Here is a 22,415-nt window from a genome sequence, read left to right on the forward strand (position 1 = left end):
GTGGTCATCACATTCTTCAAGGGATGAGATGCTCCAACTTGCTTTCCCGCTTGGCATGCACTACAAACTCTATTTTTCTCAAAAGTCACATTCGTTAGTCCTAGAATATGTTCGCCCTTTTGAAATTTGGACAAATTCCTCATGCCAACATGAGCAAGTCGGCGATACCAAAGTCAACCCATGCTAGACTTAGCCATCAAGCAAGTTTTAGGCGTCACTCCATCCGTTGAAAAATCAACAAGATAGAGTTTACCCTTCAACTTGCCGGTGAAGACTATAGAGGCGTCCTCCCTTCTAGAGACGACCACACCCTCATTTGTAAAAAGATAATTATAACCAATTTCACATAATTGAGATACGGATAATAAGTTGTAATTGAGTGATTTTACTAACAAGACATTTGAAATGGAAGTATCATTTGAGATGGCAATTTTACCTAGTCCCATTACCTCTCCTTTTCCATTATCGCCAAAGATGATGTTTTCATGAGATCCTCCATTTTCTTCAAAGGAGGAGAACATACTCTTTTCTCCGGTCATATGATTGGTACATCCGCTATCAATGACCCAACTTAATCCACCGGAGGAGTATGCCTACAAAACAAAGTTATGCCTTTATTTTTGGTACCCAAATTTGTTTGGGTCCTTTAGCGTTAGTCACAAGTACTTTTGGCACCCACACATTCCCTTTTACAATTCTATCTCTTGTGCGGGGACCAACATAGAGAGCAACCACTTTACCACGGTGGTCTCTCTTTAGCATGTATGAAGCATAAAAGGAACATTGGGGGGCATGAGCCTTCGGTTGCCTTGTTTGAGTAGGGTGATCAACTTGTTTGCCTCCTTTGACAAACTTGAGGCATTCTACTCCATTCAATACCACACGATCATTTGGCTTGCTTGTATATTGGTCAAAACCAAGACCTCTCTTTTGCTTATTGTCTTTGGCTTGAATAGTCTTGTAAAGTGCATCCTTTGACTTATAAGTTTTGATGCACCCATATTTGACCAAAGCATTTAGCCTCTCATTTTCCTTTTGTAATGCTTGCAAGGATTCAATATTAGTTGTACAAGCATTCATTTCAAGGTTAGAACAACGAGAACATCCATTGCTAGTAGATGCATTAGATAGTAAATTTGCTTCACTAGAGTTAGAAGAGCCTTTCTTAATAATATCAATTTGTGTTTCAAGAGTTCTATAATTTTCATCTAAACAAGATAATTTCTCTTGAAGCAAGAAATTGTTAATCTTAAGATCGGCAATTGAGGAATTGGCTAAATCACAATCTTTAGACAATTTCTCAACTTTTTCTTTCTCTTTAGCAAAGAGCTCCTCGAGTTCAAGGTTTCTCTCCTTTTCAAGGATGAGCAAGTCTTCTTGTCTCTCAAGGGTCTCTTCATGACTATCTATTGTATCCATTAGCTCCTTTATTTTAGCCATGACATTTTTATTCAAACCTTTGAACAAATTATCACAATCACTATCATACTCACTATCACTATCTAGGAGCTTGGATTGAGATTTTACCTTGCGGTTCTTGGCCATGAAGCATTTTGGGGAGTCTCCATCATCATCATCATCATCATCATCACTCATTAAGAGTGATTTTCTTGGTGTAAGCTCATGAATAGCAATGGTGGCGACTCCTTCATCATTGGAGTCCGAGTCGGAGTTGGAATCCCACTCTTCTCCAATATGTGCTTGACCCGAATATTTCTTCTTGTACATCTTGTTCTTGTCTTTCTTGTATGACTTGACTTTATTGTCTTCTTTGTCCTTTCCCTTCTTCTTGTTTGGACAATCGGCCATAAAGTGACCAATTTCGCCACATTCATAGCATGCCTTTCTTGATGTTCTCTTCTTGGGCATGTCTCTCTTGTACTTTGAATAGCCTCCTTTTCTCATGAATTTCTTGAACCTTTTCACAAAGAACGCCATTTCTTCATCTTCGGAGCTTTCATCATCACTTGTGCTTGATTCTTGGACTTGCTTGCTTTTGCTTGCCTTGAGTGCAATTTCTTTATGCCTTGAGGTTGAGCTTTGTTTAGCATGAATCTTCACTTCATTAGCTTCTTCTTCCATGAGCTCATGATCAAGAATCCTTCCAAGCACATCACTTGGTGTGAGCCTCTTGTAATCTCTTCTCTCACGGAGGAGCGTCACCAAAGTGGGATTTTTAGGAGCAAATGCTCTAAGTAGTCTCTTGACCACTTTGTGATCATCAATGTCCTCGCTTCCAAGTCCTCTTAGCTTGTTCACAAGCACCATCATCCGATCATATATTGCTTGAGGAGTTTCATGATCCTCCATCACAAATCTTCCTAGCTTTCCCTCAAGCAATTCTATTTTGGATTCTCTCACACTTGTAGTCCCTTCATGATCAACTTGAAGTGTGTCCCAAATTTGCTTAGCTTCCTCAAGTCCATCCACTTTGTTGAATTCCTCCGGACTCAAGGCACTAAGCAACACACTTGTAGCTTGAGCATTGCGATGCATATTTTGTTCTTCACTTGAGGTGAGCTCTTGGTCTTCCTCCGGCAGCTCAAAACCTGTGCAAATAATCTTTCAAATACTTGGATGAAGAGAAATTAAGTGCATTTTCATTTTGTGCCTCCAAGCGGCATAATGTGTACCATCGAAGAATTGTGCACGTCCGGAAGGCACGGATATGTAATTGCTAGAAGAATTCAAACGATCATAATTGAAAGGAATTTCACTTCCCTTTCCTTTACCATTACCATCATCACTTCTTGATGGATCATCTTTGGGACCCCTCGGACTTCCGGATGTCGACATAATGATTCCCTCCAAGCGGTGAAGCCTTGTAGGAGGTTAGGCTCTGATACCAATTGAAAGTGCCTAGAGGGGGGGTGAATAGGCTTTTCCGAAAATTAAAACTAAAAACAGCGGATTAAACTCTCGGATACTCCGGTGAAGTCCGGATACTCCGGTATGGTCCGGAGTATCCGGTCTAGTCCGGAGTCTCCGGCCTGACAGGAAATTTCAGAATAATTTGAACTAAAGACCACAGCTAGATTCTAAGAGTTGCACTAGGTCAAGTAGATATTACTAAGCTAGAATAACAATTAAAACTAGCAAGATTGATACTATAGCAATTTAAATGACAAATTACCAAATGCACACGATCAAGTAAGTTTCACAAGTAAGAACACGAGAATATATCCCGGAGTTCGGCCACCTCACAAAGAAGTGCCTACGTCTCCGTTGAGGAGCTCACAAAGAGCCGGGTCTTCTCTAACCCTATCCTCTTCTAGCGACCACAAAGATCAACCTAGAAATTCTTACTCAATATGAAGATGCTTACAAACTTCCCGAGGCACACCACAAGTTTTGGTTGCTCTTCGGGCGACTCCTTTCCTTCTAGAAACCTAAAGCTTCAAATGAGATGATCGCAGTGAATGCTCGATGAAGAAATCAATGCTCAAGTGGCTTGAACCCTCTCCAAACACACACTCTCAAATTTGTGCAAATTTGGCTCTAGGGATGATTGGAGAGGCTTTGAATGCTCTTAAAGTGCTCAAGAGGTCTCAAGAAAACCAGCCACAGCAAGCCCTAAATGCTATGGAGAGAGGGAGCATTTATAGCCCTCTCTCACAGACTAGACATTACTGTTTTTGTCAGAGCTTACCGGAGTATCCGGTGTACACTGGAGTCTCCGGTCCTAATTCCAAAAACGGCGTCAGAACGGTCACGAACGTGTCAGAACTAGCCGTTACAGTTCTGTTTAATTACCGGAGTCTCCGGTGAACACCGGAGTCTCCGGTCCTGACAGATTTTCCAAAACAGACTAAGTCCGGAGACTAGCCGGATCCTCCGGCATCTCCAGGTACCAGAGTATCCGGTGAACACCGGAGACTCCAGTCTTTACTACTTTTTATCAAAAAGATTAAAGGCTAACCGAGAGCCTCTGCCGGAGTCTACCTCGGAGACTCCGACTGCACACAAAACATTTTACCGGAGTATCCGGTGAACACCGGAGACTCCGGTCTTTTTCTTGAAAAGATTAAACCGTAACCGAGACTCTCTGCCGGAGGCTAGCTCGGAGACTCCGGCTGAACGCTGAGTACCGGAGTATCCGGTGAACACCGGAGACTCCAGACTCTGAAGATTTTTCAGAAAGAGTTTCGTGTCCGTGAGTGAATGTGTCTCTCAATTGGGTGATTCTAAAGGATCTCTTGAGCATTGAGACACTAATCAAGCAAATGAATTCATCCATCTAAGAAAAAATCTATCCTAGACTCAATTTCAAAAGTAAAAAGAATTTAAGCCCTATCTTGTATCCTTCGTTGATTCTTCAATTGTTTCGACGGGCGTCAAACGTCATTTACCTTCACAACTAATGCTCATACCTGTTCAATACTCACAAAGCATGTTAGTTCTTTAATCGTTTTGTCATCAATAAGCCAAAACCCACTTAGGGGGCCTAGATGCACTTTCACACCCCTAATCTCTTCTCCTAACCTTGTGTGCAATCACCTTGCCATTATTTTTCTTCTTGAGCTTATAGTGGTTGCTCTTGTTCTTAATCTTATAATTGGGCTTGGTGTAGAGATTGAAGATCTTATTGGAGAGACTTATTGCTTTCTTCTTCTACTTGGTTTTCTTCTTGACTTGCTTGATTAGAAAGACTTGTGGTCCTTTTGGTGGCACTTGAAGTATATCACGGTGGGTCCCTCTGTAAGCTTGTTTACCATGGTTGCATGGTTATCTTGAGGAGGTTGGATGTGATTCTTGCCATTTAATCTTGCCAAGTTCTTCTTGAGCTTCTCCACTTCTTACTTGAGCTCATCATTTTCTTGTGCAATGAGATCATCACATATTTCTACAACAACATTCTTAACACATATCTCATTACAGATGGGTGAGCTAGATAAATCATCACAAGAAGTGCAAGCATCTACCTTATGATTGAAATTAAATAGAGAGGTAGATTGATTCAAATGAACCTTAGTTTGGTATTTAATGCCCTCAAATTTTGCCTTAAGTTCTTCATGCTCCTTGTTTAGTAATTTCAATTTACTAACTAATCATTTATAATTAGAAACAAAAGTAGCATGAATGTCATTAAGGGTATTGAATTTCTTTAGTTCTTTAGCTTATTTTTTAAGACCCTTTGTTGCTCATTGATCAAATCAAGAAGTTCTTGTTGAGAGGAGGAATCCTCATCAGATTTATCATCACTTACATTGCTTTCCATACCTTTAACCATAAGACACTTGTGGGATGACGACTTGCGTGATGATGATATTGAGTAAGAGCTTCTCTTAGAGGAGTGGGTGGCAAAGCTCTCATCACTTATGCTTGAATATTCATCTTCACTCACCTATATTCTCATGCTTACACATACTTTGGCTCTTTCCCTTGTCTCCCTCTTGCTCTTGGTCTTCTTCTCCTCCTAGATGTGATCAATTATTTTGACTAAGTATTTCTTGAAGATTCGGTGATCAATCTTGGCATTGATCTTCTTAATGTTCTTCTCCACTTGAGAAATGAGCTTAGCGACTTTGGGATCCATCTCTTCATCGCTTGAGGTGCTTTGCTCATCTTCATCACTATCTTCATCTTCATCTTCATCATTTTTGCTTGAGCTTGACTCTTTCTCTTGCCTCCTCATCTTTGCCTTCATGTGTGGGTATGTTGCTTGCTTGCTTGTGAGAGTAAGGTTTTTAGCATCGGATGAGGAAGAGGCTTCCACCCCCATGTTCATGGTTATCTCATAGGTAATGAACTTGCCGAGCACTTGACTTGAAGTTGTTCTCTAGATGTCATTGTTGTCATATATGATGGAGACTATCAACTTGTGCTTTAGAAGAAGAGCTTAAAGTATTCTTCTCGCCAACACGTTTGCCGTCCTCAACCTCTACTCCAACAAGCTAACTGGGACACTTCCACGGTGGCTCGCCAACTGCTCGATTCTACTGATGGTAGATGTGGAGAACAACTCGCTCGCCGAAGAGCTGCCGACCAGCATCATATCGGGGAAGAAGTACCTCACGCACCTGCATTTGTCCAACAACCAGTTCTGGAGCCATGATGGCAACAGCAACCTGGAGCCCTTCTTCGATGCGCTGTCGAACTGCTCGTCGATACAGAGTGTGCACCTGTCAGGCAACATCCTGTCCGAGGTGATACCTACGAGCCTCGGCTACTGCACCAGCCTGGAGCGGCTTGACCTTTCAAGCAACCTCTTGACCGGTCCCTTACCGTTGTGCTAGTCTGATGTAACTCGACATCTCAAGCAACTTTAGGTCTTTCATAAGGTAAGACCATCTTCAATATTTTCTTTTCATTTTGTTCTCTTCTCAATTTAAAATTCCTTCCAAGAGGATTCTCTTTTTAGATTCATTCTCTTCAGGCTATTATACTCCAACAGCATTCCCTTCCCCAACAGACTTTCAATATTCTATCATTTCCGTAAAATAACTACCATGACGCATATAATACAGTTGCAATGCGTGACACATATACATTGTCATGCATTTTATACGTAAATGATATTTAATTCCCTTCCCCATTCCCCGCTAGCTTTGTGGTCATGATTTTTCCCGTAGAAGCCAGAAAGCACATACCTGCTAGCTTCGTGGTCACGATTCTTCCAGTGGAAACCATGATGTACATATCTGCTAGTTTCTTGGTAACGATTCTTCCCATGGAAGCCATGATGTACATGCCTGCTGGATTGCATGAGAAGTCAGTCGCATGTTGCTTGCTCGAGAAGACTACCATGGCTATATAAGAGGGCGGCTGCCTAAGTAGAGAGGCTCAATTTCCTCCGCATTTCACATTTACACAATAAGCTCGTCTACATTCAGAGATACGTTCATGTCATTCTCATCGGACTAGAGCAACGATGAGGATGAATTGATGATACTGATCCCCATCGAGGAGGAAGAGCTTGCTGCCCAAGGTCGCACGCGTCACTGTGGCTCTGTGCTTGGATATGCAGTCGTAGACCGTGGACACCATGAAGGTGCTGCTATGCTATTCCGGGACTACTTCTCTGACATCCCAGTGTATGATCATATATTGTTCCGTTGTAGGTGAGGTCATCTCCAGTACTAACACATTTTATAGCTTTTGATGAGTACTAACGAATGGTCATCCTCTAAGGTTTCGGATGAGTAGGCCTTTGTTCTTGAGAATTGCCACTGCTGTGGAGGACCATGGTCTATGGTTCCAGCAGAAGAGGGATGCCACTGGGAAATTGGGCCTAAGCCCCTCCAAAAGATGACAGCCGTCATACGGCTACTAGCATACGGAGTCTGTGCAGACGCAGTGGACGAGTATGTTCAGATCGGGGCGACCACATCGATGCTTGCCCTGATAAAATTTGTGGAAGCTATTGTCTTACTTTTTTCCCGATCAGTACCTCCGCGCTACCACTGCCAAGGATATTGCTCGACTGCTAGCCATTGGTGAGTACAGAGGGCTTCCCACATCAACTGTATGCATTAGGTTTGAAAAAATTGCTCGAAAACATGGCATGACGCATATACCATATGCGTAAACCAGAAATTCAGTTGCATTTCTTTCACACATGTTTGGTATGTCCCCTACAGTTAACCGGGCCATATCCCTCTTAACTGAGCACAGCTCAGTCCATCAGTAACTTTATTCGGATCCAGTCAACATGGAAATCATGTAACCTCTGCATTTCTGTGACCATTTGATTGGTGGAACCTGATTTTTCATGTGTTCAGTGTGCATCCTGAAGTACTTACTACCTTCTCCATATGCATGCTTACTTGCTTATGCATGACTGAATCCACCAAGAAAAAACAAGAAACCATCATCAAGTAGGAACTGCACAAACATGCAAAGAGAGTTAAAACCTGCTGCAGCGTGAATCAAACATATTCGAGAATTTTCCTAAAAAATCTGATGCTACAACCTCTTACCCTAAGCTGAACCTGCACTACACGCTATCATGGTTTGCCTGGTGGACACATACCTCAAGCTGGGGCCAGCGTTGTTGCCGTATCTGGAGGGACTGGATAGCGCGCAGCTGCAGCTCGTAACCACCTACGCTTATGTCAGACTGAATCAAACTTGTAAATTGAATCAAAATTGTAAATTGAGACTGTGTCACGAAATAACTAGCTTATGTCAGACTGAATAAAACTTGTAACTTGAGACTGTGAGGTATGAATCCAAGCCATCCTGTAACTTGTAAGTTACCTTTGAAGAACGTAAACCAGACTAAAAAGAACTCGGGTGTCTATGTGATGCTATTCGCAAGCATGAATACAGACAATTCAGTATAGGTTGAGTACTCGCCAAAGGGCTAGAAGAAGCCATTCTAGGTGACTGGAAATGAGTTCTCCCAAATCCACACACAACTTAAAAGTATTTCAAAATTATTACATATAAGTAGGCACCAAAATGAGTTCTTGCAAATCCTTCAAAAGCAGCTTGCAAAGATATAATCAACAAGCGTCTACAGGTTCGGTTTGGTGGCATTCCACTGTGCCAGGATCGCCTCCTGCCTCTTCCTGTAGTACTCTCTAAGGGGTCCACTCATACTGTCCAAGTCGATCTTCATTATACGCTCATCCTCGGCATCTTTGTGGATGGATGTCTCCATAGGCATGACAACAATGTACTCATTCTTCAACTTTACCATAGCCTTCTTTGTTTCAATGAGCTCTGCAAGCTGGGTTGCATACATCCCACCCGACACGGTAGACAGGGACATACTAGATGATGATCCCCGAGCCCACGCTGCTTTAGCTGTCTGCCTTCCAATGGGCCTAGGAATCTCTGTAGATGCTTTCGATGCTGCGTTGATCAGCACCTCATTGCACGCTGCTGGACTGGACTGTGCATCGGCTCCATCTTGCATCTTCTGCGCCTTTGCGGCCTCATGCGGTCCCAACCATGTCATCTACTGCACTCTGTCTTGAAAGAAACTCTCGTAAAACAGATCCATGAAGCACATGCACATCACAAGAAAAAGGATTACACCTGCACTCAATGTCATGCCACTTTGTTTCCATATCTGAAGTTTGAACCTTAATGGATTGCACCTGCTATCCTATTTGTATACATGTTAAATTTCACAAAAATGCAGCATATACTAATGCTACTTGCATGAACAACCGCATAATGCAAAGGTTTGGAACAATAGCTCTAGAAATGTGTCAGAAAACTGTATAATCTGAGATGCAAACATGTGGTATGATAAAGCATCATCACTTGTAAACACAAATGGGTGTCCAATCATCTTATTTGCTACAGCAGTGTGCGTATGTTACTGCATATTTAATCTACAAAAGCATAGATTATATGCACTGCAGTCCATTTCAAAGTTAACACAAATTATATGCACTGTAGTCCAATTCAAAGTTAACAACAATCCTATGTCTAAATTTTAGATGCCAATGCAAATTAACACAACTTGCACCCAATTGCACCCAAGTTAACATAGATTCCAATTGTACCTAAATTCTGCAGAAAGCTACTCACTGCTTCAGAGAACACAATGCTATATCATCTTCAAACTATCACATGAAAATTGCAAAGGACTGCCAGCAGGCAGTACTTTGATCTGCAGATGTCCAGTTCAAAGTTCAAACACCAACCAAACTACCAGAGTAGTAGTAGAATTCATGCCTTGAGTATAGGTAAAGTACAAATTGGAAGATGCCAATGAAAATTAAAGCCCATGGACCCAGTTCAGATTAACACATAAGCTTATCCTTCATCATCTCAAACATGAAAACATTAAACTGGCACTTTGATAAATTCTGCGATACCAATTGCCAGTTCCTAGCGCATAAATGTGATAGCATTCAATACAACATGATGAGGGATATGTCTTCAGGAACAACAGATACATCACAGGGGAGTAGCGGAGTACAAGACCAGCAACTAGAGGCTAATTGTAAACTTATAGGTGACCGGTTACCTCGACTCGACCAATTCTGAACAACTAAGTACAAACACTCAACCCGACTACAGCCTCCATGAACAATCGGATTCAGCGGACATGCCATCATCCGTATCAGCACACAGTAACTTATTTGAGTTCCAGTTAGCGGGAAGGACTTCGTCATCGTCAATGTCATTGGATCTCAATGCTTCCTCTTCCACTAGCATGTTGCTATTGTCGACCAAACCAACAAGGTTGGGCATGACACCGCCGCACAGAGCATCCTCAACTTGGAACACGAACTGCTCCAACTCTGTCGCAATGGTGTCGACCTCCAGAAGTGCTCTGTTGAGCTCCACGGCAGTAGGGGAGCTGTCCGGGCTCAAGTTGTCATTGGCCACCTTCTTCAACGCGTCAGCCGCCTCCTGCACATGGTCCTACAACTTCGACATAAGAGCAGCAAGCGCTGCAGCGTCCATCTACAACCATGGAGCAGGGGAGTCCATGAGCAAGCAAATAGCTGGAAGCGCCTGCATACGACTCGGCCTAGGCGACATTGCACCATGGCATGGCGCGCCCACAACATAGATCCAGACGTCGAATCCACATCCATAACTCCCACCAGACGGCCGACCTCCCTGAGACGGCACTTGAGGCCATGCGCAGCAAAGCCGGAATCGCCACCAGATCCCTCCCCTCCCCCCACAGGTGGTGCCACCCGACGCCATGTCCGAACACCCCCACAATCCCAATCGCCACTCCTCCCCCCTACTGCGCATGGCAAGATGATGCCGCTCCTTCACCCAATTCACGATTCACCCGTAACAATCGCAGATCCAAAAAGATTTTGGGGAGAAACTTCCGTACCTCACGTCGCCGCTCCTTGTCGCCGCCGCGCTGCCTCTGGTGATGTCACCGCTGCACTCCACACGTGCGTCTGGATCAAGCCTCCGAGAGCCCCTCGCCATCGCCATCAACCTTTTGCCACCCTCCTCATGCATGCCACTGTCACTGCCCCTCGCTTCCGCCTCTTCCGTCTGAGCACGCAACCGTACGACCCTGCCTCGCTCGTCGTATCTGTGAAGGGATAGGAGAGAGAGTCCCGCGCCCCTGTGAACCTCTCCTCTCTCACGCCCGGATTTTGTTACCTTCACGGTCTCTTTCCCATCGCGAAGGGACCTCTTTGAAGATGGTCTAAAGATGTACACCCTCCGGTTTTAAATACTTATCGTTTTGACAATATTTGATTAAACTTTAAAACTTTAACTGTCAATAGCTTTCAAAATATTTAGTTTGAAACCAAACTAAATATTTTGAAAACTTTAAAAATTTGATTGGATCTTAGTCAAAAACGATGAATGTTTAAATTAAGAGGGAGTAATCTTTAGTACTAAAATGTAAATGCTCACGAGGGCGTGTCCTTTTCAAAGGTAAAATATCCGGCCTGGATGTGCACTAAATACCTCCTCCCACATGTTTGGAAAGAGGGTTTGAGATGCAAATCTCTAGGATTTAGTACGAATCTGAACTCAATTCTAAAATTTCCTATAGCAATCCCCTGAGATGGATTTGTTCCTCTTTATATATATACACACACACCAGGTAAACCAGTAGTGTGTGTATATATATATACACACCAGGTAAACCAGTAGTGTGGTTGGTTCGTGTTCTGCTAAATTTATCGAGAGAGGAGCATCAACAAAATATCGGAACTCATCGGAGATTTACCAATTCAATGCATGATAACACAACAATGAGACCACATACGGTCTATTCATTTCATTGCAAAATTGCATGAGAGTTGACACAATGGTACGCCATCGACATTTTCTATTTTGATGTAACGGCAACGAGTTACAGGCTACAGCAATCTAGCTATAACAGTCCAAGCTCAGACAGTTGAGAGTGTATATGTATATTTAGATAATTCAATTTTGAGTTCTCTTCAATTTGATCTTAAGTGTATATCTTGTTGGTGCCGGAGGCTGAGAGTTGTATTTGTATTATAAAAAAAACTTCAATCTTCCACATGCAGAACTCCATAAGTACATGGGAGCGTACCGTGTTCTGCCACTGTCAACTCCAACTTTCATATCTTAGCTACTTAAAAAATACATAGTGGTTTATCATCAACCTCTTGTGCTCTGTTATTGTTAACTCTAACTTTCGTATCTTCATTACTTAAAAAATATATAGCGATTTATCTTTAACCTTTCATGGTCTACTCCATGTCCTGTAGACTACCCTAAACTTCGTAAAAATTACACACCTCATACCACTCGATAAATACTCGATTTCATTTCCCTTCACCCGTTCGGTCCACGCCCCGTCTCCCTGGACTGCGCCTCGGATCCCTCCTCCCCCTCCCCGTCGCCACTCTCCTACCCGTCGTTTCGCTGCAAGCTGCCCTGCTCCGCGCCTCAATCCCCGCTCGCTCGATCCACGCCGCCATCGTCACCTCCTCCTCCACTTTCGCAGTGAGGGCGTTACCTCCGCTCGCTCCTATCCGCGCGGCTGGTACTGCTGCCTCCCACGTGTTCTGCTTTGAGTCCCACACGCTCCCACGTAGGTCCCGCTCGCTCTCATATCTAACACATGCAGCATACTATTTAATAAAACGTTTCCTTTTTTAAGGAATTGAAAACGTTTTCTTTTTTTGAAAGGAATTTAAAACGTTTTCTTTTTTTGAAAGGAATTTAAAACGTTTTCTCGAGAAACCGTCGTAACGCCAAGAGGCCCAAGTATTACAAACACAAAGCGTGTCTTTGAGGCCCAGTTTGCTCTGTACCCAAACCATACGAATTGCATTGAAGGGCTGCTGCCAGCCCAACCCTACACCGTGCACCCCAGTCCGCGCCACCGGCCACCGCGCGGCATTGCGAGGCGGCAGGCGCAGACCGCCCGCGTTGAGGTCGCTGCTTGACCCGCGCGCCCCCACCGCGGAGCTATTCGAGGCTCCGTCAGTGGGTTTCTAGGCTCGAGTCTCTTGGTCGCTGCTGGCCTGACACGGGGCACCCGTCCCAGGACGCCCACCACCTGCTCGTGCAAATGCGCAGGACGGCCAGCCACCAAGGCACCGCCCGTTGATCGTCCGCAAGATTACTCAGGGAACCTAGAGCAGGACCCAGAGAGAGAATTGGCATTACGCGAATTAAAGTCGTGGCTGGAGCTGCTCGTCTGCTGGGTTCATGGTTCCCCGAGGGAAGTGTAGGAGTATATAGATGCAGATATGCTTTCAATGCCATCCAATTTACAGATTCACAGGTGAATCCTCGGTGGGTTAACCCATGTTTAGTCTTTGCCATGGATCTATGAATTTTATTTTCCCTTTTTACCTCTGATCAAGTTAATTTTTTTAGCAGGACAAAGAAAGGCAATGCTCTGAAGTGTACACACAGAATGACTCCCACTCGCGCTGAAGGCTATGCATCACTTCTGTCGTGAAGGTCAGAATTACGAAGTGTCAGTTCATCTTATAGTTCGCTGATTAGGCTACTAATCAGTAATTACTCATTGCTTTGGAAAGGAAGCATCGTGCCATGCATTTTCTCTAGGCCCTGCTCGAACTCATAGGGTTGTCTCACATGGCAAAAGCTATTATTCTGATGAGCCCTTGCTAAGTGCCGACTTCACTACTCGAACTCTCTCATCATTTGAGTACCAGAAGCTATCCTCTACTTTACCTACTTACATGCACATACAATACAAGTCAGAAACCATTTGAGAACTTGGAGAATAGCAACTCTCCTTTATCTATTTGCATGCACATACCAAGCAAATCAGAAGCATTTGTTTCTGTTAGTTACAGTATCTTTAATTTGTCCTGCTCTGTTCGTGGGAACAGTGTGAAAATGCAAGTATAAATAGCTCGCACGATCTGCTTAACAACTGTCATATCTTTGAAGGTGGAATAGTGCCAGAAATCTGCAAACTAAGCATCCTTTTGAATTTAGAAATAGAAGGGAACAAATGGGGCATTTCAAGAGTGCCCCACTAGATTTTGTTAAAAGGGCAGGCATGATGCACCAAACAGACGGTTTAATAATATCCTTAGATGCGTAGGCTGATCTTTCTAGCCACGGTCCTGCTTCACAAAGTGCTAATCATTCTTGACGTTTCTTGGTTACCAACGCATAAAAAAAGTGAAATAGGTTAAGCTTTCAGGCCCACCCACTCGTGCATAGCAGCGTATGTCACACTTGTAGGCTGAAAATTATAAGATGAGGCATGGACCAAACCATTGAAAAGCTGATATGTGAATCATATGTGTGCCTAGTGAAAGCTGGGTTTATTCTCTAGAGGATGGGCATGTTTGGCACAATAATATGGGTCCCATACCAGGAATTCTCTGATGGAAACAGGGATAGGAATGATGTTCCCCTAATACAGCACAATCAGATGGGTGCAACTTATCCATGGTTCAGCAGTATTTTGCCTATGCAGTCTCTGGTTGCCCTGTCTTCCGTGTTCTCTTTTGTAAAACTCCCAAACTTATAACCTTCCAATCCTGTGTTTAAAATTGTTCAGGTAGTCTAATTACGTACCCTCTAAAAAATAATTATCCTGTATTTTTATATCTGCTTTCCAACTAGTGGCAAACCTAGTATTTTCAAATTGAGTGTACATAGTTAAAAAAAATTACCTGTCTAATAACCAGGACATAAGATCAAAACCAAGTCATCATATTCATATAACCATATCAAAGTCTTAGCCAAACCATCATATTCATATAAGCAGATCATATCGATATAGCTATCATATTATTTGTAATTTTCAGGTGCTAGACACCCAATATGAGTCTCCTTTGTGCCCTAGTCGATCTCCTCTAGGCTTGGGGATTCACACGCTTTGGGTTCGGGTCCCAAGGCCCCTTCTTATTTGTTTGGCTCCTATCCACAACATATATGTTCTTGGTTTATCCTAATCTTGGTTACGTGCTTCGATAAGAGGGAAACGAATTCTTTCGAGCCCGGTTGCCTAGGCCACTAAATTCAAACAGAGGTGTTTGGCAAGCATCACACAGTCGATCTTATGCACTCATAGACCTACTGGCGCGCGCGCGAGTGCGGCGGCACATCTAAGACCCGCCCCTGCCCACAATCTCCTGTGCTATGCTCGCCGCCGCCGCCGGAGCCCACCACCACTCCCCGACCCGTCCTTTTCGCCTCTGTCGTTGTCCCCCCGCACGGCAGCGCACACTTGCTCCCCACCCTCCTCGACTGGCTCGCGCGCGCCCCCGCCCACTCATCGAGCACGAACCGAGACGAAAGGCCGCGCCTCGTGCGCTGCACAATCATGGCCGCCCCGGAAAACGTCTGTGCCCTCCATTAGGGGCCGTTCCAACCCAAGGTAGGCGGGCCACACCCATCTCATCAGTCTCGGCAAACCTGCAGCTTTGATGCTTCCCTATCCGCTCTCCAGCAGGTGTAGCTCTCTCTGGTCGAGATTGCACATACTTGTGAATTGCCATCATGGTGAGATTGGACTTATATCCAAAGTCCGAGCTCAATCAGCCAGAGCTTCGCCCAAGCCTACTCGTGTTTAAAGCCAGCCCATCAAACACTTCTAGCTTGATCACGTCTCAGGACGATGAAGCCATTGAAACAACAGTGGATTTCGGGATTGTTGTATACAGTGTGGTATTAATATGTGCAAGTATATTTAGCAATCTCCACGTCTATGTGCATCTTCTGATCCAGAGCATCACTTCTACGATCTAGCTAGCGGATGACAGAGATACTACTGCCACCTAGTAGCCTAGGTACTAGCTCGCTTTTTTTCAATAAATAAAGCTTTATCGACTCTTATCGTTATATCAAAGTGATACAAGTAAATAAAAGTACACATTCAGTTTTTCTATAGCTCGGATGCACACAGTTACTGATGAGGGCATCGCTCTTTCAGATACACACAAATAGCATAGGAGAAGCACCACAATCTTATCTGGATGCACCACAACCTCACCTGGATGTCATCCCTCGAAGGCTAAAGTTTACTCAGACTCAAAGTCGAGCCCTAATCGGACTCAAAGTCGAGCCCTAATCGGAGTCTCAGGACAGCACGTCAATAAAATATGCATAACTTTCGCATACGGAGCCCAATTAAGATGTTCTTGAACTTGTTGCAAAGCTTATGATGAGATCTTTCCAATGGATCTGGTCTCACCCTTAGATTCCTTATAGATTAATAAGAGCCGTTAAAATAAGATGCTGAGTCACCGTTGTGGGTCTTGTAAGTGTGTTGGGGTTGGAGTTCAGGTTGTGTACGTCTCTTCTCATGGCTGCACAATTCTAGGTCGACATCCTCACGTCCACCTATATATATACAGTAACCATTGTAGTTTAGGTTCGGGTTTTGTTTAGATTATTCTGTTTTAGACTGTTTCGTCATATATCTGTTTGTGGAACCCCAACTTCAAGTTCTTCATTAGTAATTAGCAATATTCAGATTGCATCTACATGTTCTTATTTGTGTTCTCGATTCACTTGCACAAAAAGTCTTCTTGGTGAGGTCAACCGCGTCTTTGCACAGTTGATAACTATAGAATAGTGGTGTAGTGGTTGCGATGATTCTCAGTTTGTTCTGGTCAAAGCCTTTGGATCATCAACATTGAAACTCCACCAAATCGACTTATCACATTACCTTTCGGAAGATCGGGCAATACTCCCATTAGCCAAAAAAAAAGCAAAATACAAAAAGGAACAAAAGTGTTATAAATCTTGGTCTATGGCGGAGTATCAATCCGATGTCTAGACTGTCATCCAAACTGAGTGAAAATCCCCTTGACCGCACTCTCCATAAGAGTACATGCGGACTCCACCATATGTTGGTGTTCCTACCGCAGCAATACTGCCCACGAATGAAGCTTTCGTGGGCAATAGCGTACAAGTATAGATAATCTACAAATGAGAGTTAATTTTTCTCTTATTAAACAAGGTATCATTTCTGCATAGCCACAACAAACAACAAACAACTATCGTCGCTACCATTAATTTGGTTTGCCATTGCCTACTAATCCCAACAAGCCAATTGCTAAACATATTTGGACCGCTTCTTGGCGGGTATAGGTTAGAAGCTAGTACTTGAATGATAAATCATGCAAATCTCGCAAAGCGGCAATAAAAAAAGATATACTTAATCGTCTCATTTTTGTAAAAAAAATAACACTTTTGATTACCTTGCCATTGTCTCTTAAAGAGATTATCCTTTATTAGAAGAACCCCTTTGCGGAGGTACCAAAGGAAAATTTTATTTTTAACGGTATCTTTATCCTCTAGATTTTCTTGTTTCTTCTTGGTTTTTTTATTATTATTTATGAGTACCTGGTAAAGCGACTGCATCGAGAATTTTCCAAATTTGTTCAATTTTCGTCAAAATTTGTCGGGTTGTTGTGTTAGATTGATGCTGATAAGGCGAGGAAGCAAATTGTTTCACGTTATCAATTTAGGTCCGCTCAGGTCTAGATAGAAAACAATATTTGGTAGAAAGGATTGTAGAACGTTGGATGATGTATCTTGTTTGTTACGAGCAATGTTATATAGGTAAGGATATTAGTTGCTCAGAGACGAATTATCTAGCCAAATATCTTATCAAAATCTGATTTATGAGCTATCTTTAACAATAAAGGTACCAAAGCAAAATAAATGTTGCTTCACCTTCATCAATCCCGTTCAGAAATGAGAATCTCTATTCCAGTTGACTTGTGATAGCGGTTTTGAACTCAAGTATTTATTTCGAATAAGGTTTTACCAAACCCTATCCTCAGACACCAATTCTCTTATATATCACTCAATGTGTCAATGATGTGGGGAATTATTGAATTCTCAGTGGCAAATGAGGAATTTACTCTTTAAACAACCAGTTACATAGAAGTGCGTTGTTTCGAGCATGAGGTCTTGTATCCCTAATTCCTCCTGATCTTTAGGTTGGCAAATGACACTCTATTTTGTTACATGATCTTTCTTTTTGTGATTGTCACTTTGTCAGTAGAATCTGGAACGATATTAATACAGTCTTTTAAGAACCCGGAATTAGAAAGAAGAGCATTATGTATATCAGCAGGCTACTGAGAACTGAGTTGACTAACGATAAATACTTGCTTATTCAACTACTCACTCTTTTCAAACCTCTACTTTACTCCTTTCCGATCCATGTTTTGAAATTTATAATAGTGTATTAGAATTAGAATACCCAGATACTACAGATGGAACTCTCCCTTCGCGTATCCAAATAATTGTTCGTATTGATTTACGCTATCTATCGCATCGCCGAAGCAGAAAATTCGCCCAGGTACTAGCTAGCTAAGTGGTCTGGTCATCGCCGTCCAGTGGTTAACCGGTTACTAGCAGTACTGCACCAGTGACCTCCGTCCAGGAAAGGATGAGAGTCGTCCCCATGGTCGTGAAGCGCGCGGCCATTCTCCTGCTCCACCTCGTCCTCGTCCTCGTCCTCGCGGCGTCGACATCAGCGGACGAGCGGGCCACGGTCGTGCGCCGGCGGCGGCAGGTCCTGCTGCAGGAGAAGGCCACCCTGCTGGCCCTGAAGCGGGGGCTCACGCTGCCGTCGCCGTCGGCCCTGGCGGACTGGAACGAGTCCAACAACCACGTCTGCGGCTTCACCGGCGTCACCTGCGACTGGCGGCGGGAGCACGTCATCGGGCTTGTCCTCGCCAACATGATCATCTCCGGCACCATTCCAGTGGTCATCGGCGAGCTTTCGCACCTCCGGAGCCTTGACATGTCCAACAACAGCATCTCCGGCCCCGTACCGTCATCCGTCGGCAACCTCACACGCCTCCAGAGCCTCGTCATGCACAACAACCTCATCTCCGGCATCATCCCTCCGTCCATCGGCAACCTCACGAGCCTCCTGAACCTCGACGTATCCAGCAACCTCCTCACGGGGCAGATTCCAGCTGAGCTCTCCAACCTCCGAAAACTCGGCACACTTGAGCTCGGCAATAACCAGCTCCGCGGCGGCATACCGCCGTCCCTTGCCGAACTGACTGGCATGTACTACCTCAGCCTGGAGCATAACTACCTTTCAGGCCCCATCCCAGCCGCTATCTTCCTCAACTGCACCCGTCTGGGCGTCGCCGACCTCGGTGACAACGATCTTTCCGGTGAGATCCCCCGCGACGTCTCTGGCAACCTCGCCAACACGTTTGCCGTCCTCAACCTCTACTCCAACAAGCTGACTGGGACACTTCCACGGTGGCTCGCCAACTGCTCGATTCTACTGATGCTAGATGTGGAGAACAACTCGCTCGCCGACGAGCTGCCGACCAGCATCATATCGGGCAAGAAGCACCTCATGTACCTGCATTTGTCAAACAACCAGTTCTGGAGCCATGATGGCAACAGCAACCTGGAGCCCTTCTTCGATGCGCTGTCGAACTGCTCGTCGATACAAGAGGTCGAGGCCGGCGCCGTGCGGATGGGCGGGCGGCTGCCAAGCCGGCTCGGCTCGATGCTCCCGCCGAACATGTGGCACCTCAACCTGGAGCTGAACGCCATCGAGGGCCCGATCCCGACAGGCATCGGCGACGTGATCAACATGAAGCTGATGAACCTGTCGAGCAACATGCTGAACGGGACGATCCCGGCGTCCCTCTGCCGGTTGCCGAGCCTGCAGCAGCTCAGCCTGTCCGACAACAACTTGACGGGTGAGATCCCACCATGCATTGGCAACGCCACGCGCCTTGGCGAGCTAGACCTGTCAGGCAACGTGCTGTCGGGGAGCATCCCGAGCAGCATCGGGAGCCTTGTCCAGCTCAGCATTCTCTCCTTGCAGAGGAACCGGCTGACCGGGGAGATACCGGTGAGCATCGGCCGCCGTGCCAGCCTTCAACGCCTCGACCTCTCGAGCAACCGCTTGACCGGCCTGATACCCGAAGAGGTTGCCGGCATTGCCAAGATGACACTGAACCTGTCTCGCAACCAACTCGGGGGCAGGCTGCCAAGCGGCCTCAGCAACATGCAGCAAGTGCAGACGATCGACCTGTCCTGGAACAACTTCACCGGCAACATCTCTGCGGGCCTCGCGAACTGCGTCGAGCTGACGGTGCTAGACCTGTCGTACAACTCTCTCGCCGGCGTCCTCCCCTTGTCCCTCGGCAGCCTGCAGAACCTGGAGAGCCTCGACGTCTCGAACAACTCCCTGACCGGCGAGATCCCCTTGAGCCTGACCAAATGTACCAGGCTGAAATATCTCAACCTGTCGTACAACGACTTCAGCGGCGTCGTGCCCACCACAGGCGCATTCGCGCGGTTCAAGTTCAGCTTCATGTCCTACCTTGGCAACCCGCGGCTTTGCGGTCCGGTGGTCAGGCGGAGCTGCGGAATGCACCATCGCAAGTGGTACCAGTCCCGGAAGTTCTTGGTCGTCATGTGCGTCAGCGCCGCCGCGCTGGCGTTCGCGCTGACGGTCCTCTGCGCGATCAGCGTCCGTAAGATCCGGGAGCGGCTCGCAGCGGTGCGGGAGGACATGTTCAGGGGACGCCGCAGTGCTGGATCGTCGCCGGTGATGAGGTACAAATACCCGCGGATCACGTACCGGGAGCTGGTCGAGGCGACCGACGAGTTCAGCGCGGACCGGCTCGTCGGGACGGGCAGCTACGGGCGGGTGTACCGCGGCACGCTGCGCGACGGCGCCATGGTCGCCGTGAAGGTGCTGCAGCTCCAGTCGGGGAACTCGACCAAGAGCTTCAACCGCGAGTGCCAGGTCCTGAAGCGCATCCGGCACCGGAACCTCATGCGGATCATCACGGCGTGCAGCCTGGCTGACTTCAAGGCGCTGGTGCTGCCGTTCATGGCGAACGGCAGCCTCGAGCGGTGCCTCTACGCGGGGCCGCCCGCCGAGCTGAGCCTGGTGCAGCGCGTCAACATCTGCAGCGACATCGCCGAGGGGATGGCCTACCTGCACCACCACTCCCCGGTCAAGGTCATCCACTGCGACCTCAAGCCGAGCAACGTCCTCATCAACGACGACATGACCGCGCTCGTCTCCGACTTCGGCATCTCCCGGCTGGTCATGAGCGTCGGCGGGGTGGCCAACACCGCCGACGTCGGTTCCTCCACAGCGACCATGCTGTGTGGCTCCATCGGGTACATCCCTCCAGGTGCGTACCATAATGTACCATCAAATCGCACGCTTTGCTCATGATCAATTCACTGCTCCTGATCACTTCTGAGTGGCTCTGGATGGTCGGAAGAGTACGGCTACGGCTCGAACCCGACAACAAAGGGCGACGTGTACAGCTTCGGCGTGCTGGTGCTGGAGATGGTGACGAGGAGGAAACCAACCGACGACATGTTCGAGGCAGGGCTGAGCCTGCCCAAGTGGGTCAAGAGCCGCCACCACGGCCGCGCCGACGCGGTGGTCGACCCGGCGCTGGCGCGCATGGTCCAGGAGCAGACACCCGAGGTCCGGAGGATGTCGGACGTGGCCATCGGCGAACTGCTGGAACTCGGCATCCTCTGCACCCAGGAGCACGCGTCCGCGCGGCCGACCATGATGGACGCCGCCGACGACCTGGACCGGCTCAAGCGGTACATCGGCGGCGACACGACCGCTACCTTCGCGTCGTCGCTGGGCTTCTCCTCCACGACATTTGAAGATATCGATTGACCAGTAGCAGCAGCTACTTGTGATGCATGCATACGCAGGTCGCATTGCTCCAAGAGATTGGTTCTATTCTAACCGGTAAAGCTTTGGCCATAGCTCTATAAGTCTATCCAGATTTCGTTCGTCAAAAAACAAAAAAGCTCTATCTAGATTTATTTCAGTTTTGGGAGATAGCGAATTGATTGTATGTTCTCTTTCTTATCTTCTGTTTTTCTTTTTCCCTGTGCACTTTCTTCAGCAGCTTGTTCAAGTGTCGTGTATAGTATACCTGAACAACCTCATACTTCTCTTTCTTCAACAAGCTGAACTGACTGATCCTACTCAGGTATCGCATCATATTACCTAGAAGACTAATCACTAGCACTCTTGCATTATATTTTGACGGTGCCGTGCAAACAATCAAACGATGCATGCATCAAGCGACACAAAGCTGGCACCTTTCTGCATAGGCTTTGCAAAAGATTAGCATCGGGATGGTACAGTGCAGTTGCATACAGATACAGATTTCAGGCCAAAAGTCTGGTCCATGAACACATATAGAACGCAAGGCCGGCGCCAAAGTTGGATGAAAGTTGTCTGCGTGATTCAGATAAACGAGCGTGCGTCGGAGTGTATCGTGATCCAGCACGTTTGAGGATGCGGCAAGTAGCAATGCCTAAATTGGACCAGCCTAGCAAATATAATATCCAGGTGATGATGGATAACTGGATATGCAGTCATGCAAGCATGCAGATGATTGCGTGTAGTTGTGTCATAGTGCTCTTAACCAAAATACTCATTGGGTATTTCTGAAAGCAGTTTGCATGTGCAAAGATGAGACTGATTATTATGAACACTTCTGAGTAGCATTACAAAGTTACTGTTTTTTAAGAAAATTGCATTGTAGGCCCCCTGAACT

General features: G+C 45.9%; 1 protein-coding gene and 1 long non-coding RNA gene across 2 annotated transcripts; both read left to right on the forward strand.

The window, feature by feature from the left end:
- The first annotated feature begins 12,693 nt into the window (after positions 1-12,693).
- LOC133897688 (uncharacterized) lies at positions 12,694-13,569 on the forward strand. The gene is made up of 2 exons (XR_009905953.1): positions 12,694-13,156; positions 13,255-13,569. It is a non-coding gene; the product is annotated as an uncharacterized LOC133897688 (long non-coding RNA).
- A 4,717-nt stretch (positions 13,570-18,286) lies between these two features.
- On the forward strand, positions 18,287-21,603 carry LOC133897578 (putative leucine-rich repeat receptor-like serine/threonine-protein kinase At2g24130). Its single transcript, XM_062338359.1, has 2 exons — positions 18,287-21,011; positions 21,105-21,603. Exons 1-2 carry the CDS (start codon positions 18,287-18,289, stop codon positions 21,518-21,520), a joined length of 3,141 nt encoding a protein of 1,046 aa, XP_062194343.1. The 3' UTR covers positions 21,521-21,603.
- Positions 21,604-22,415: the final 812 nt, after the last annotated feature.

Source organism: Phragmites australis, chromosome 17, assembly GCF_958298935.1.
Source record: "Phragmites australis chromosome 17, lpPhrAust1.1, whole genome shotgun sequence".
In the NCBI taxonomy this organism is placed as follows: domain Eukaryota; kingdom Viridiplantae; phylum Streptophyta; class Magnoliopsida; order Poales; family Poaceae; genus Phragmites; species Phragmites australis.

Excerpts from the sequence above, each read along its gene's own strand:
- LOC133897578 (XM_062338359.1), top strand. The coding sequence starts at position 18,287 with ATGGTCGTGAAGCGCGCGGCCATTCTCCTGCTCCACCTCGTCCTCGTC. Across the intron at positions 21,012-21,104 it reads CATCGGGTACATCCCTCCAG|AGTACGGCTACGGCTCGAAC; the intron begins GTGCGTACCATA and ends GATGGTCGGAAG.